This window comes from Rhinoderma darwinii, chromosome 1 (assembly GCF_050947455.1).
Source record: "Rhinoderma darwinii isolate aRhiDar2 chromosome 1, aRhiDar2.hap1, whole genome shotgun sequence".
In the NCBI taxonomy this organism is placed as follows: domain Eukaryota; kingdom Metazoa; phylum Chordata; class Amphibia; order Anura; family Rhinodermatidae; genus Rhinoderma; species Rhinoderma darwinii.
Window position 1 is genome coordinate 295,078,966 of NC_134687.1, and position 18,297 is coordinate 295,097,262.

An 18,297-nucleotide genomic window follows, 5' to 3' on the forward strand; every position below is an offset into this window, starting at 1 on the left:
TTTCTCAGTACACAGGTCTGAGCTCATTACTATGGTGCTGAAAGGACAGCTCCTAACTGTCAGCTCCTGTCATTCCTGCTCCTCATGCTCATCACATTTACTCCTAGGCAATAGTGAATAGTCTACTGCTCTCAGGGACTAATGATAACTCATATAGCACTGTAGATTATACACTAACCATCCACATGCCGTAAATCTGCGATCAAGCCTTCTTCATCAATTCAGCCAGACAAGTGGCAATAACAAGAACCAGGACAAACAGGACTCCAGGACCTATAGTGACTGCAGCCATCAAGTGTCCTCCACCCTTGGACCTCCTGCTGGATTGATTTCCTCTTCATCATAAAAGTGCTTAGCATAGTACCACCTGAAATGAAGCAGGATTTCTCTATTAGCGCCTTGATGGAAAACTATTCTGCTTTATTATTTAATGACTCTTGTTTAGGGCTTCTGTTTTACCCATGTGCCAACATCTCAGATGAACTGAGCGAGTCCCCTAAACCACCCCAGCTGGTGGATGCCTGGCTTGTACCACTCTTTTTTGCTATGCTCATGGTAGTGGGGCTTGTTGGAAATTCTTTGGTTATTTATGTTATTTCCAAGCACAAACAGATGAGGACAGTAACTAACTTCTACATAGGTAAGTTGGCTGAGTGATGTTTGTTATATATGCCCAATGCATAGTGGAATAATAGAAAGTAGTACATTTATGTCATATTCTATTTGAAGATGTAATCCTTAGAAAGATGTATATCTTAGAAAAGTAGTGTAAGGTGTGTGTGCGAACATGTGTGTTGGTTCAGTTGCATAATACAAATTAAAATATTCCTATAGAATTGCAGATGTCATTGCATGTTTTCATGTTTTATAAAAAATACATATCTCTAAATTGACTATGAATAGGAGCCACAGGAAACTATTTTATTGGAAAAATGATGAAGTTGTATAACTAATACTAAAATTGTGACTCTGGGGGTACGTTAATACTGTTTATTTTCTGGCATATTTCACGGCATAAAACACTTGTATTATACTCCGAAATACACTTTGAAAACACCTGCAAACAGCCTTCTGCTGTTTTCAATGGTAAAAAGTTGTGTAGTTCAGAAAAGGCTTAATTTTACGCTGCTGTTTGAAAAAACGGCGCATAAATATATGCTTTGAAAAAAAGTGCATGTCACTTATTGAGGTGTTTTTAAAGCAGATTTTTTAACATTTCCCATTGACAACGCCAAAATTCATTTGAAAATACACTTAAAAAATGCTTAGAAATTCTTCTACAAAAACGTATGGTTTTCAGAGGCTTTTTCTCTTGAAATCAGCCTCGTAGTTTTCCCCCCCAGAAAATAAGCCATGTGAACATGTCCTAAGAGCTACATAACTTGGCATTACTAAACTAAGGAGTAGTACTTAAAAGAGTGTACGAGGACATCAATATTTTCATGACAAATGATAATGAATAAGCAGCTCAACTACAGAATGTATTATTTGATAAGGCGCCGAGTGCACGGGCTTAAATCTTTGGTATCCACGGAGACTAAAAGTAGAAAAAAATATGCAAACACTCAAGACGACTTAATTCAAACAGATATTATCCTTATTTAAGGTTAATAATATGTTCATTAAAAAGGTTGTAAAAACCATATAAAGTACTCAGATCACTTTAAATACACATGTATCAATAATGTATCACCTAAACATAATAAATGAGCAAAAAAAATTATAATGTAATGAAAAAAAATAATAATTAAAAAAATAAAACTACTTATAACTAAAATAAAAGATATAGCAATAAAATGAAATGTATTATAATCCACAACTGCACTATTAAAGTCACCTTGGGGATAAAAGTGTTATTGCCTACCACGGGGCCCTCATGGTTGGGAAAGAGCTTTAATCTGTTAAAAAAATTGTTGCATAAACCACCATAATCTGTTATTTGCATATGCGTAAACATTAGACATAAACACCATTTGCATTATTTGAATCGTTTCAGAGAAGTCTACGGCAATAATTTAGGCTTCGTTCACCTCTGCGTTGGGACTCCATTCATCGGTTCGGTCTGACCTTTCTGTCAGGGGAACCCATGAACAGAATCCAAACAAAAAAAACAGAAACCATAGGTTTCCGCATGCATCACCATTGATTTCAATGGTGACGAATCCAGTGCAAATAGTTTCCGTTTGTCACCGTTGTTTAAGGGTTCCGTCGTTTTGACAGAATCAATGCCGTAGTCGACTGAATGGAGTCCCAACACAGATGTGAACGAAGCCTTAAATCACACCATGTGGCCAATATTATCTCTGTTTAACATAGGTGTTACAAGATTGTAGAAAACTGTTGCGAATAAACATTTGCAAATTGGAGTTCGTAAATAAATATTTCCAATGAATGCAGCAAATAAAGTTGCAAAGATCCAGTCCTTTATTTAAATGGTAATGAGCACGGTGTATAAGTTACTCGTATAAAACATACTCCATTCTGTATTGACCGGTAAGCGGTCATACAGTGAAGGAAATAAGTATTTGATCCCTTGCTGATTTTGTAAGTTTGCCCACTGTCAAAGTCATGAACAGTCTAGAATTTTTAGGCTAGGTTAATTTTACCAGTGAGAGATAGATTATATTTTAAAAAAAACTGAAAATCACATAGTCAAAATTATATATATTTATTTTCATTGTGCACAGAGAAATAAGTATTTGATCCCCTACCAACCATTAAGAGTTCAGCCTCCTCCAGACCAGTTACACGCTCCAAATCAACTTGGTGCCTGCATTAAAGACAGCTGTCTTAAATGGTCACCTGTATAAAAGACTCCTGTCCACAGACTCAATTAATCAGTCTGACTCTAACCTCTACAACATGGGCAAGACCAAAGAGCTTTCTAAGGATGTCAGGGACAAGATCATAGACCTGCACAAGGCTGGAATGGGCTACAAAACCATAAGTAAGACGCTGGGTGAGAAGGAGACAACTGTTGGTGCAATAGTAAGAAAATGGAAGACATACAAAATGACTGTCAATCGACATCGATCTGGGGCTCCATGCAAAATCTCACCTCGTGGGGTATCCTTGATCCTGAGGAAGGTGAGAGCTCAGCCGAAAACTACACGGGGGGAACTTGTTAATGATCTCAAGGCAGCTAGGACCACAGTCACCAAGAAAACCATTGGTAACACATTACGCCGTAATGGATTAAAATCCTGCAGTGCCCGCAAGGTCCCCCTGCTCAAGAAGGCACATGTACAGGCCCATCTGAAGTTTGCAAATGAACATCTGGATGATTCTGAGAGTGATTGGGAGAAGTTGCTGTGGTCAGATGAGACTAAAATTGAGCTCTTTGGCATTAACTCAACTCGCCGTGTTTGGAGGAAGAGAAATGCTCCCTATGACCCAAAGAACACAGTCCCCACTGTCAAGCATGGAGGTGAAAACATTATGTTTTGGGGGTGTTTCTCTGCTAAGGGCACAGGACTACTTCACCGCATCAATGGGAGAATGGATGGAGCCATGTACCGTCAAATCCTGAGTGACAACCTCCTTCCCTCCACCAGGACATTAAAAATGGCTCGTGGCTGGGTCTTCCAGCACGACAATGACCCGAAACATACAGCCAAGGCAACAACGGAGTGGCTCATAAAGAAGCACATTAAGGTCATGGAGTGGCCTAGCCAGTCTCCAGACCTTAATCCCATCGAAAAACTTATGGAGGGAGCTGAAGATCCGAGTTGCCAAGCGACAGCCTCGAAATCTTAATGATTTACAGATGATCTGCAAAGAGGAGTGGGCCAAAATTCCATCTAACATGTGTGCAAACCTCATCATCAACTACAAAAAACATCTGACTGCTGTGCTTGCCAACAAGGGTTTTGCCACCAAGTATTAAGTCTTGTTTGCCAAAGGGATCAAATACTTATTTCTCTGTGCACAATGCAAATAAATATATATAATTTTGACAATGTGATTTTCAGTTTTTTTTTAAATATAATCTATCTCTCACTGGTAAAATTAACCTAGCCTAAAAATTCTAGACTGTTCATGACTTTGACAGTGGGCAAACTTACAAAATCAGCAAGGGATCAAATACTTATTTCCTTCACTGTATGTGGTAAATGGATTGCACTCACTGATCCCGGCAGATCCTTGGATTATCTTGCAGTTGCACAGTGGCTATGATGGAACGCCAAAACAACTACTCACTGTCACGTTGGGTACTTGGACCCACTGGGCTATACCGCCTTGACGGTACGGCAGCTGGCCAGCAGGAAACAGGTCACAGTCTATAGTTTGTAAAGTGTATCTGTGGTAGCTCAGATAGTAGCAAGACAGGCTCGGCTGGAACTATGCAGGCTCCAGGCGTGGTGTAGTAAAACAGGCATGGTATACAGCACAGCACGACTTCAGCTCAACACGGTACTTGACCAGGATAGTACGGGATACAGGTTACAGGTATAAGGAACGGAAACACTGGTCAACACTAGGACACCATTTGCTTAGACAGACTAGAGTATGACAACAACGCTCAGGCACTGCAGGGAGGGGCACAACCCTTATTATAGCCCAGGGTGCTCTGGGAGCAATCAGCTCAATCTCCCACCTGGGTGTGCTTTGGCTCCTTAAGTCTGGACTGAGCTCGCGAGCGCACCCTGGTGGTCACTGTGGAACAGGACGGCCGACTGTGCAGACATCTCTGGAGAGAAGGGCGTCGACTGGATGGAAAGAGTTTGTGGTCAACGACCACGGACGTTACAGTGTCCCCCCTTATGCCCTGGGACCAGAACGAGACAGAAATTTCTTAATGAGGGTAGGAGCATTAAGATTCTCTTCTGGCTCCCAGGACCTCTCTTCTGGACCAAACCCCTTCCAATCTACTAAATAAAAGATTCTTCCTCTTACTTTTTTAGTGTCCAAGATCTCCTTAACCTCAAAAGTCTCTGATGAACCGCTGGGAGCCACTGCAGGAGTGGAAGTCTTGGAGTAGCGGTTCAAGATCACCGGCTTCATCAGGGAGACATGAAAGGAGTTGGGGATCTGGAGGGTAGGAGGCAGCCTAAGCTTGTAGGAAACAGGGTTGTTTTGTTGCAAAATCTCGAAGGGTCCAAGGAACCTGGGAGAAAACTTGTACGATGGCACCCTCAGCCGGATATTCCTAGAGGACAACCAGACCTTAGTACCTGGAAGGAACTGGGGAGGCTCTCATCTTCTTGTGTCTGCCTTTCTCTTCATGCGGTCGACCGCCAGACGAATAGAAGATCGAGTCTGCTTCCAGTTCTGTAGAAAGTCCCTGAATGCAGAGTCAGCTGCAGGCACCTGGGATGTAGTGGAAACAGTAAGAGGTATACGAGGGTGTTGGCCATAGACAATGAAGAATGGAGTTTTAGCGGTGGACGCACTAGTATGGTTGTTGTAGGAGAACTCAGCCCAAGGAAGCAGCTGCACCCAGTCATCATGCTGCCTGGAGATAAAGTGTCATAGATAGTTCTCCATAATCTGGTTTATTCTCTCGACTTGACCATTGGACTGGGGATAGTAGGCAGAGGAAAAGTCCAACTTCACACCGAGGAGTACGCAGAGGGCTCTCCAGAACGTTGAGGTGAACTGAACCCCCCGATTTGACACAATATGTAGAAGCAAGCCGTGCAGATGGAAGATGTGTTGGACGAAGAGATTGGCCAGTCGGAAAGCAGACTGTAGGCCAGTCAGTGGAATGAAATGAGCCATTTTGGAGAATCGGTCCACCACCACCCAGACCGTACTGCAACCAGCAGAGAGAGGCAGCTCCGTGACAAAGTCCATAGTAATATGTTGCCAGGGGGCATTGGGCACAGGCAACGTCTGGAGCAGGCCCGCAGGATTGGAGTGGGCAACCTTATTTGCTGAGCACACTGTGTAGGAGGAGACAAAGTCTGTGATGTCTTTGGGCAATGTGGGTCACCAGAACTGACGAGCGATCAGGTCTCGGGTCTTACGGGCGCCCACGTGACCTGCTAATTTGGAATTGCGTCCCCAGCGGAGGGTTCTTGTTCTGTCCGCCAGACACACAAAAGTCCTCCCCAGGGGAATTTCTCTAACCTGCAGAGGGTTGACAGGGATGATGCAGGATGGGTTAATGATACTCTGTGGAGACTCCATAGTGTCCTCTGTCTCGAAAGACCTGGACAAGGCATCGGCCCTCATATTCTTGTCGGCCAGATGGTAGTGGAGCTCAAACTGGAACCGGGCAAAGAACAGCGACCACCTGGCCTGACGAGGATTCAGTCATTGGGCCGTCTTGAGATAAGTGAGGTTCTTGTGGTCAGTAAATATCAAGATGGGATGAACTGTACCCTCTAATAGATGTCTCCACTCCTCCAAAGCCAATTTGATGGCCAGTAACTCCCGATCCCCAATCGAGTAGTGGCATTCTGCGGAAGAGAAGAGCTTAGAGTAATAGCCACATACCATTGACTTGCCCTTGGAACCTCTCTGGAACAGGAGTGAGCCAGCACCGATACAGGAGGCGTCCACCTCCAACGAGAACTGTCGAGAAACATCTGGATGATGGAGGAAAGAGGCTGATGTGAAGGCACTCTTCAGGCTATTAAATGCGTACTCTGCTTCTGGAGTCCACACCTTGGCGTTCATGCCTTTCTTGGTGCGTTTAGAGATAGGAGATGTCAGTGAGGAGAAGTTTGGATTGAACTGTCTGTAGAAGTTGGCGAATCCCAGGAAACGCTTTATGGCCCTCAAGCTTTGAGGGCATGGCTATTCCAGGACAGACTTTACCTTTTCAGGATCCATCTTGAGACCTTGATTCAAGATGATGTAGCCCAGGATGGGTAGAGCATCTTTCTCAAATACGCACTTCTCCAACTTGGCGTACAGGCGGTTCTCATTTAACCGCAGCAAAAGTTGATGGACATGTCTCCGATGAGTCATTGGATGAGTCATTGGATCTGGAGAAAAAAAATCAAGATGTCATCAAGATAGACCACAACACAAACATAGAGGAGGTCGCGGAAGATGTCATTAACGAACTCCAGGAACACCGCGGGAACTTTACACAGTCCGAAGGGCATTACTAGATATTCATAGTGTCCGTCACGGGTGTTAAACGCAGTCTTCCATTCGTCACCCCAGCGAATCCGGATTAGGTTGTAAGCCCCACGCAGGTCTAGTTTAGAAAAAATCTTGGCACGACGTATACAATCAAACAGTTCAGAGATCAATGGCAATGGATACCTATTTTTCACGTGATCGGGTTGAGACCCCGGTAGTCGATGCAAAAACGTAGTGAACCATCCTTTTGCTTTACGAAGAAGAATCCTGCCAGGGAGGAAGACTTCCACATGAAGCCCCTCTCCAGGTTCTCTTTAACATAGGTGGACATTTCCAGAAAGTCTGGCAAGGAGAGAGGATATACCCTACAATGGGGAAGGGAAGCACCAGGAACTAGGTCGATAGGACAGTCATACGCCTGGTGTGGGGGCAGCATCTCTGCCTCTTTCTTGCTGACGACGTCTGAAAATGCAGCATAATGACCAGGCATTCTTGCCAAGGACCGAGGCAGAGGAGGCGTAGCTGAATGAATCTGTACCAGGCAACGGTTGAGACACTCGGAGCCCCACTGGAGAACCTCTCCAGAATTCCAGGACTGGGGCATGTAGTCGGAGCCAAGGCAGACCCAGCAGCACGGGTTTGACGGCCTTGGGCAGGACAAAGGATGAGAGGAGCTCGGAGTGGAGGGCTTCCACTTGGAGCCTCAGCGGCTTGGTCACAGATATAATTTGGTCTGGCAGAGGTAGTCCATTTACAGAAGCAACCGTCAACGGCCTCTCCAGAGGGGTAGTGGGCAATTTGAGTAGATCCACCAGGTCTCTACGAATGAAATAACAGCGGATCCAGAGTCCCGATACGCAGAGACACGATGCCTTTTCTCGCCGGACACTATGGTCATGGGAATGGACAATTTAAACGAAAGTCCTTCTTCAGGATATCTCTACAACCAACCCTAGGCTCTGGGGCTTTAGGAGACACAGACGAACAAGAAGGCCTCCGAGGCCGCAATATAGACATGTCCAGAGATGCGTCTGCGTTGTCTCTCCTGGGTAGATAGCTTATACCGGTCCATCCTCACAGACTCCTTAGGAGGATCGGCATGTGAGGAGAGCAGGGGTGGCGGCAAAGTAGGGACCGGACTAGGGAGTCCTTTCTCCCAACGAGCTTCTTGGATCCTTATATTAATCCGGGCTGCCGGAAGGATGCGGTTATCCAGGGTAGATGGTAGATCTCGGGCAGCAAGCTCATCCTTAATCTTAGGAGACAGACCCTGCAAGATTGTAGCCACCAGGGCCTCATTGTTCCACAACAGTTCTCCCACCAAGGTGCGGTAGTGGATGGCGTACTCGCCCATGAAGGTGTTTCGCTGGCGTAGGTTAAGCAAGGGGCCGGCTGCAGACGAGACTCGTCCAGGCTCCTCAAAGACTGTGCGAAATGTCCGTAGGAACCCCTGGAAGTCACGGGTCTCTGGTCCTTGTCTCTCCCATATAGGATTCGCCCATGCAAGGGCCCTGCCAGTGAGGAGAGAGACAATGAAAGCGACCCTTGCGCCATCAGACGAAAATGCCCTTGCAGACAGGCTAAAGTGGATCTGGCACTGGTTCAAAAATCCATTGCAGGTCCTTGCATCTCCATCATAGCGGTCAGGAAGTCTCAAAGAAAATCGGGGATCAGCACTGCCAGGAGGTGTAGTCAGAGGATCAGTACTGCCAGGAGGTGTAGTAGGAGGATCAGCAGCTTGCACCTCCAGCCGACGTAAAATAATGTTCAAGGTCTGGAGGAGCTGATCCTGTTGAGACCGAAGGTCTAGCATATTCGCCCGCATCTCTTGTGACGTCATCATGGTCTTGGATTGACCAGCGGGGTCCATGGCCTGAGCGTACTTTCACGTTGGGCACATGGACCCACTGGGCCGTACCGCCTTGACGGTATGGCAGCTGGCCAACATGACACATGTCACAGTCTATAGTTCGTATAGTGTACCTGTGGTAGCTCAGACAGTAGCAAGACAGGCTCGACTGGGACTAGGCGTGGTGTAGCAAAACAGGCATGGTATACAGCACAGCACGACTTCAGCTCAACATGGTACTTGACGAGGATAGCACGGGATACAGGTTACAGGTAGAAGGAACGGGAAACACTGGGAACTGGGAAACACTAGGAGACCATTTGCTTAGACACACTAGGGTATGACAACAATGCTCAGGCACTGCAGGGAGGGGCACAGCCCTTCTTATAGCCCAGGGTGCTCTGGGAGCAATCAGCTCAATCTCCCACCTGGGTGCACTTTGGCTCCTTAAGTCTGGAGTGAGCTCGCGAGCGCACCCTGGGGGTCACTGTGGAACAGGACGGCCTCATGTGAAGACATCTCTGGAGAGAAGGGCGTCGACTGGATGGAAGGAGTTCGTGGTCAGCGACCACGGACGTTACACTCACAACTTGTGTGTGTATGTCTCACAGGCCAATAGATTTCACTGGCACATGCGCCATCTTACATTTCAAAGGCGCTGATACTTCTAGTTTTACAGACTCTGTTTAACATATACGTTGAACGGAGCCCATTAACTCAGTGTGAAAAGAGCCTTGCATGTACATTGAGTGAGAGATACTTCAGCTGCATCCCTCCCCGTCTTCTATTTACTAGATTTCTCTAGACAGATTATTTTTGGGGTTTAAGAGGTTTCTGATAATTTGCAGAGCGCAACAGTCAGGGAAACGGAAATAGGAGGCTGTCAGAAGTTGAGGAAGAGGCATTTTCTCCATGTGATATATAGGATAAAGTTATCAGATTATAAATATATTATACAATATTATAGTAAAAGATACTATAAATATGCTTAAAGACTATGAGTTCTTGAGACTGAAAACAAAAAGCAAACAAAAAGCAATTTCCCTTTCCATTGTACAACATGAATGACCTTTAGCTAAAGCAATACAAACACTTCATGTATAAATAGAAGTAGAATATAAATATATATAAAACATGTCAATGGATAATTCTTACTGAAGTATCTGTAAATAATAATAATAATAATAATAATCTAATCGTTTTATTCTGATGTTGAAATGTGCTGTTTATACAAAGATAAGCATTGTTTTAATAGGTGACATTCATGTCCCTCCTTATTAGAAGTTGTGTGTCATAGATCTTCTGCTAGTTGGGAAGTTCCTCCACATGTGCAAGGAAGATAAATGTGAGCCTCCACATATAATACATGCACAAGTGAAAGATAAAAGGGAGGGAATGTGTAGTAATGAGTATTATACCTGGGAGGAGCTGTGGCTGACTCTATGAGGTATTGTGGTTTTCATTGGGAATATTTTGGTTAGTTTTGGAGGTATACTGTATTGGAGAACACTTGGCTGACACTGTATGGAAGGGACACTGGCTGCCTCTATATAGGGGGCACATTGGTGTTGGCTGGTACTGTTATACACACCTCAGCTGCTGCATACCCTAATTTTGAAATGGTTCATATTATTCATTAATTCGCGAGATTACGATGCAACCTGTCATATAAAACGAGATTACGTTTGCCTTGCTGGAAATCTCACAGAAAAGATTCAGAAGTGTCAGGATTCTGAATACACATCACGTCCTGGCAGGAGGTAATGTATATTCATTGTCAGGACACTGCAGTAACGTTACAGTATGTTTATGTGGCTGCACATAGCGATATAGCTATATCGCTATGCGCTGTATAAATGAATGGAGAGAAGTGTATGATTGTTCAGCGTCATACACTTCTCTCCACAACGCCCACTTGTCCATATAGTAAAACACGCCCAGTTGTCCATTGAGAAACTCATTAGCATAAAGCTAATATAGATCATAACTCCGTCAAAAATGATCGTTTTTCTACATAAAAAACACTGCTGTAATCTACATTACAGCGCAGATCACATCATGTACAATACAGGCCACTTATAATGTGGTGACAGAACCTCTTTAACATGAAGCCCTCCACAAAAACAGGTTCTGTAGCATCTGAGGTCTCTATTTAAAGGAATAAATTACCCCTGCTATAAATGATTCAATATTTTGGAAGACACCCACATAAAGTGACAGCCACAGTGCCCCTCATTACAATGACAGGTACAGTGACCCCAATAACAGTGACAACCAGAGTAACCTTCATAATAGTGACAGTCACAGTAACCCCAATAACAATGACAGTCACGACACCCTTATTAATTCCGCCAGCTACAGTACTACCTGTTATTGCCACTAGCCATAGTGCCCCTTATAAGAACCACCAGCTATAGTGTCGCCCATTAAGACTTACATGTTTGTATCCAGTTGGTTGTGGGCTGCACAGAATATTGGGCCGTGGGTTATGAATCCCAACTCTAATGCATAAGAAATTATTTATGTTACAATAGATTAAAAGGCTAAATCATTCTCAGCAATTCTGGAGAGTATATTTAGCTCTGATGTAGTTAAACATGTCCTGTTTGGCAATAGTCATAACAATAAATAAACTATCCTATAATAACATTTACCTGCAGTGTTTAGTCAAAAATTCACATCTAAAATATGTTGCAATTATAAAAAAAATTACAACATATTAACTAAATTAATTCAAAGGAAGCAATAAATGTATATCTCGACATACTGTAATTTACAATATGCTCAAATGACTTTTCTTTAGTAAACAGAATCAGTTATGTATATTTTATACTTATTTATACTGCTTAGATGATCACCCCTTTTGAACACTTTTCCAACATCATCTCTCTGAATACTGTATATGGAAATTCCAGGTTCACAAAATGGCTGTTTGGGCTGGCCTTAGGCTACAGGGTGCCCTGTGCGGAATTGCCCTTTGGTGCCCCCCACTCCATTTATCATTGTTATGTCTTGTCGGCATTTGGTGCTTTTGTTTGTGCATTTGTCACGCCGAAAAACGCATAAAAAATGCTTGGTTTAAGCATCCCATTGACATCAATGGTATAGCACGCCATTAGTGCATACGACACGTTTTGTTAAAAAATGTGTCACGTAAAAATAGTTGTGTCAGGTCAATTCTTCGGCATGTAAAACGCGCCGAAAATGCGCCAAAATCGCACCTAATTTCTATAGTCAAAGGGAGTTCTGATTGAGCGGCAAAAAACTTGATGAATACGAAAAAGCGACCTGTAGTTTAAAAAGAACTTTACTGACAAAGTAAAAAAGTCTCAAAATATGGAGCTTTTCAAGGGAAAACAGCTCCTGATTTTCAGAAGTTTTTTATTCAAAGTCGCGTTTTTCACTGCGTTTTTAACAGCCGTTTTTGGAGCTGTTTTTCTATAGAGTCTATGAAAAACTGCCCCAAAACGGCTGAAGAAGTGACATGCACTTTTTTTTCGTGGCCGTATTAAAAAACGCCCGCGTAAAAAACGCCCCGTTGGAACAGAATGCCGTTTTCCCAATGGGCAGATGTTTGGAGGCGTTCTGCTTCCGATTTTTCCGCCGTTTTTAGCACAGTGTGAACAAGGCCTATGTTTTGGTAAAGCTGTTTTCACATTTTGGAGAATCGGTCCACCACCACCCAGACCGTACTGCAACCAGCAGAGAGAGGCAGCTCCGTGACAAAGTCCATAGTAATATGTTGCCAGGGGGCATTGGGCACAGGCAACGTCTGGAGCAGGCCCGCAGGATTGGAGTGGGCAACCTTATTTGCTGAGCACACTGTGTAGGAGGAGACAAAGTCTGTGATGTCTTTGGGCAATGTGGGTCACCAGAACTGACGAGCGATCAGGTCTCGGGTCTTACGGGCGCCCACGTGACCTGCTAATTTGGAATTGCGTCCCCAGCGGAGGGTTCTTGTTCTGTCCGCCAGACACACAAAAGTCCTCCCCAGGGGAATTTCTCTAACCTGCAGAGGGTTGACAGGGATGATGCAGGATGGGTTAATGATACTCTGTGGAGACTCCATAGTGTCCTCTGTCTCGAAAGACCTGGACAAGGCATCGGCCCTCATATTCTTGTCGGCCAGATGGTAGTGGAGCTCAAACTGGAACCGGGCAAAGAACAGCGACCACCTGGCCTGACGAGGATTCAGTCATTGGGCCGTCTTGAGATAAGTGAGGTTCTTGTGGTCAGTAAATATCAAGATGGGATGAACTGTACCCTCTAATAGATGTCTCCACTCCTCCAAAGCCAATTTGATGGCCAGTAACTCCCGATCCCCAATCGAGTAGTGGCATTCTGCGGAAGAGAAGAGCTTAGAGTAATAGCCACATACCATTGACTTGCCCTTGGAACCTCTCTGGAACAGGAGTGAGCCAGCACCGATACAGGAGGCGTCCACCTCCAACGAGAACTGTCGAGAAACATCTGGATGATGGAGGAAAGAGGCTGATGTGAAGGCACTCTTCAGGCTATTAAATGCGTACTCTGCTTCTGGAGTCCACACCTTGGCGTTCATGCCTTTCTTGGTGCGTTTAGAGATAGGAGATGTCAGTGAGGAGAAGTTTGGATTGAACTGTCTGTAGAAGTTGGCGAATCCCAGGAAACGCTTTATGGCCCTCAAGCTTTGAGGGCATGGCTATTCCAGGACAGACTTTACCTTTTCAGGATCCATCTTGAGACCTTGATTCAAGATGATGTAGCCCAGGATGGGTAGAGCATCTTTCTCAAATACGCACTTCTCCAACTTGGCGTACAGGCGGTTCTCATTTAACCGCAGCAAAAGTTGATGGACATGTCTCCGATGAGTCATTGGATGAGTCATTGGATCTGGAGAAAAAAAATCAAGATGTCATCAAGATAGACCACAACACAAACATAGAGGAGGTCGCGGAAGATGTCATTAACGAACTCCAGGAACACCGCGGGAACTTTACACAGTCCGAAGGGCATTACTAGATATTCATAGTGTCCGTCACGGGTGTTAAACGCAGTCTTCCATTCGTCACCCCAGCGAATCCGGATTAGGTTGTAAGCCCCACGCAGGTCTAGTTTAGAAAAAATCTTGGCACGACGTATACAATCAAACAGTTCAGAGATCAATGGCAATGGATACCTATTTTTCACGTGATCGGGTTGAGACCCCGGTAGTCGATGCAAAAACGTAGTGAACCATCCTTTTGCTTTACGAAGAAGAATCCTGCCAGGGAGGAAGACTTCCACATGAAGCCCCTCTCCAGGTTCTCTTTAACATAGGTGGACATTTCCAGAAAGTCTGGCAAGGAGAGAGGATATACCCTACAATGGGGAAGGGAAGCACCAGGAACTAGGTCGATAGGACAGTCATACGCCTGGTGTGGGGGCAGCATCTCTGCCTCTTTCTTGCTGACGACGTCTGAAAATGCAGCATAATGACCAGGCATTCTTGCCAAGGACCGAGGCAGAGGAGGCGTAGCTGAATGAATCTGTACCAGGCAACGGTTGAGACACTCGGAGCCCCACTGGAGAACCTCTCCAGAATTCCAGGACTGGGGCATGTAGTCGGAGCCAAGGCAGACCCAGCAGCACGGGTTTGACGGCCTTGGGCAGGACAAAGGATGAGAGGAGCTCGGAGTGGAGGGCTTCCACTTGGAGCCTCAGCGGCTTGGTCACAGATATAATTTGGTCTGGCAGAGGTAGTCCATTTACAGAAGCAACCGTCAACGGCCTCTCCAGAGGGGTAGTGGGCAATTTGAGTAGATCCACCAGGTCTCTACGAATGAAATAACAGCGGATCCAGAGTCCCGATACGCAGAGACACGATGCCTTTTCTCGCCGGACACTATGGTCATGGGAATGGACAATTTAAACGAAAGTCCTTCTTCAGGATATCTCTACAACCAACCCTAGGCTCTGGGGCTTTAGGAGACACAGACGAACAAGAAGGCCTCCGAGGCCGCAATATAGACATGTCCAGAGATGCGTCTGCGTTGTCTCTCCTGGGTAGATAGCTTATACCGGTCCATCCTCACAGACTCCTTAGGAGGATCGGCATGTGAGGAGAGCAGGGGTGGCGGCAAAGTAGGGACCGGACTAGGGAGTCCTTTCTCCCAACGAGCTTCTTGGATCCTTATATTAATCCGGGCTGCCGGAAGGATGCGGTTATCCAGGGTAGATGGTAGATCTCGGGCAGCAAGCTCATCCTTAATCTTAGGAGACAGACCCTGCAAGATTGTAGCCACCAGGGCCTCATTGTTCCACAACAGTTCTCCCACCAAGGTGCGGTAGTGGATGGCGTACTCGCCCATGAAGGTGTTTCGCTGGCGTAGGTTAAGCAAGGGGCCGGCTGCAGACGAGACTCGTCCAGGCTCCTCAAAGACTGTGCGAAATGTCCGTAGGAACCCCTGGAAGTCACGGGTCTCTGGTCCTTGTCTCTCCCATATAGGATTCGCCCATGCAAGGGCCCTGCCAGTGAGGAGAGAGACAATGAAAGCGACCCTTGCGCCATCAGACGAAAATGCCCTTGCAGACAGGCTAAAGTGGATCTGGCACTGGTTCAAAAATCCATTGCAGGTCCTTGCATCTCCATCATAGCGGTCAGGAAGTCTCAAAGAAAATCGGGGATCAGCACTGCCAGGAGGTGTAGTCAGAGGATCAGTACTGCCAGGAGGTGTAGTAGGAGGATCAGCAGCTTGCACCTCCAGCCGACGTAAAATAATGTTCAAGGTCTGGAGGAGCTGATCCTGTTGAGACCGAAGGTCTAGCATATTCGCCCGCATCTCTTGTGACGTCATCATGGTCTTGGATTGACCAGCGGGGTCCATGGCCTGAGCGTACTTTCACGTTGGGCACATGGACCCACTGGGCCGTACCGCCTTGACGGTATGGCAGCTGGCCAACATGACACATGTCACAGTCTATAGTTCGTATAGTGTACCTGTGGTAGCTCAGACAGTAGCAAGACAGGCTCGACTGGGACTAGGCGTGGTGTAGCAAAACAGGCATGGTATACAGCACAGCACGACTTCAGCTCAACATGGTACTTGACGAGGATAGCACGGGATACAGGTTACAGGTAGAAGGAACGGGAAACACTGGGAACTGGGAAACACTAGGAGACCATTTGCTTAGACACACTAGGGTATGACAACAATGCTCAGGCACTGCAGGGAGGGGCACAGCCCTTCTTATAGCCCAGGGTGCTCTGGGAGCAATCAGCTCAATCTCCCACCTGGGTGCACTTTGGCTCCTTAAGTCTGGAGTGAGCTCGCGAGCGCACCCTGGGGGTCACTGTGGAACAGGACGGCCTCATGTGAAGACATCTCTGGAGAGAAGGGCGTCGACTGGATGGAAGGAGTTCGTGGTCAGCGACCACGGACGTTACACTCACAACTTGTGTGTGTATGTCTCACAGGCCAATAGATTTCACTGGCACATGCGCCATCTTACATTTCAAAGGCGCTGATACTTCTAGTTTTACAGACTCTGTTTAACATATACGTTGAACGGAGCCCATTAACTCAGTGTGAAAAGAGCCTTGCATGTACATTGAGTGAGAGATACTTCAGCTGCATCCCTCCCCGTCTTCTATTTACTAGATTTCTCTAGACAGATTATTTTTGGGGTTTAAGAGGTTTCTGATAATTTGCAGAGCGCAACAGTCAGGGAAACGGAAATAGGAGGCTGTCAGAAGTTGAGGAAGAGGCATTTTCTCCATGTGATATATAGGATAAAGTTATCAGATTATAAATATATTATACAATATTATAGTAAAAGATACTATAAATATGCTTAAAGACTATGAGTTCTTGAGACTGAAAACAAAAAGCAAACAAAAAGCAATTTCCCTTTCCATTGTACAACATGAATGACCTTTAGCTAAAGCAATACAAACACTTCATGTATAAATAGAAGTAGAATATAAATATATATAAAACATGTCAATGGATAATTCTTACTGAAGTATCTGTAAATAATAATAATAATAATAATAATCTAATCGTTTTATTCTGATGTTGAAATGTGCTGTTTATACAAAGATAAGCATTGTTTTAATAGGTGACATTCATGTCCCTCCTTATTAGAAGTTGTGTGTCATAGATCTTCTGCTAGTTGGGAAGTTCCTCCACATGTGCAAGGAAGATAAATGTGAGCCTCCACATATAATACATGCACAAGTGAAAGATAAAAGGGAGGGAATGTGTAGTAATGAGTATTATACCTGGGAGGAGCTGTGGCTGACTCTATGAGGTATTGTGGTTTTCATTGGGAATATTTTGGTTAGTTTTGGAGGTATACTGTATTGGAGAACACTTGGCTGACACTGTATGGAAGGGACACTGGCTGCCTCTATATAGGGGGCACATTGGTGTTGGCTGGTACTGTTATACACACCTCAGCTGCTGCATACCCTAATTTTGAAATGGTTCATATTATTCATTAATTCGCGAGATTACGATGCAACCTGTCATATAAAACGAGATTACGTTTGCCTTGCTGGAAATCTCACAGAAAAGATTCAGAAGTGTCAGGATTCTGAATACACATCACGTCCTGGCAGGAGGTAATGTATATTCATTGTCAGGACACTGCAGTAACGTTACAGTATGTTTATGTGGCTGCACATAGCGATATAGCTATATCGCTATGCGCTGTATAAATGAATGGAGAGAAGTGTATGATTGTTCAGCGTCATACACTTCTCTCCACAACGCCCACTTGTCCATATAGTAAAACACGCCCAGTTGTCCATTGAGAAACTCATTAGCATAAAGCTAATATAGATCATAACTCCGTCAAAAATGATCGTTTTTCTACATAAAAAACACTGCTGTAATCTACATTACAGCGCAGATCACATCATGTACAATACAGGCCACTTATAATGTGGTGACAGAACCTCTTTAACATGAAGCCCTCCACAAAAACAGGTTCTGTAGCATCTGAGGTCTCTATTTAAAGGAATAAATTACCCCTGCTATAAATGATTCAATATTTTGGAAGACACCCACATAAAGTGACAGCCACAGTGCCCCTCATTACAATGACAGGTACAGTGACCCCAATAACAGTGACAACCAGAGTAACCTTCATAATAGTGACAGTCACAGTAACCCCAATAACAATGACAGTCACGACACCCTTATTAATTCCGCCAGCTACAGTACTACCTGTTATTGCCACTAGCCATAGTGCCCCTTATAAGAACCACCAGCTATAGTGTCGCCCATTAAGACTTACATGTTTGTATCCAGTTGGTTGTGGGCTGCACAGAATATTGGGCCGTGGGTTATGAATCCCAACTCTAATGCATAAGAAATTATTTATGTTACAATAGATTAAAAGGCTAAATCATTCTCAGCAATTCTGGAGAGTATATTTAGCTCTGA

The 18,297-nt window shown here is 44.9% G+C and overlaps 1 protein-coding gene across 1 annotated transcript in view; it reads left to right on the forward strand.

Moving 5' to 3' along the window:
• Positions 1-298: 298 nt before the first annotated feature.
• The window catches only part of KISS1R (KISS1 receptor), a 271,809-nt gene continuing 253,810 nt past the window's right edge, over positions 299-18,297 (forward strand). Inside the window, exon 1 of the mRNA XM_075851006.1 lies at positions 299-640. Within this exon, the coding sequence (XP_075707121.1) occupies positions 373-640 (268 nt within the window). The 5' untranslated portion in view covers positions 299-372. The remainder of the gene's footprint in view (positions 641-18,297) is intronic.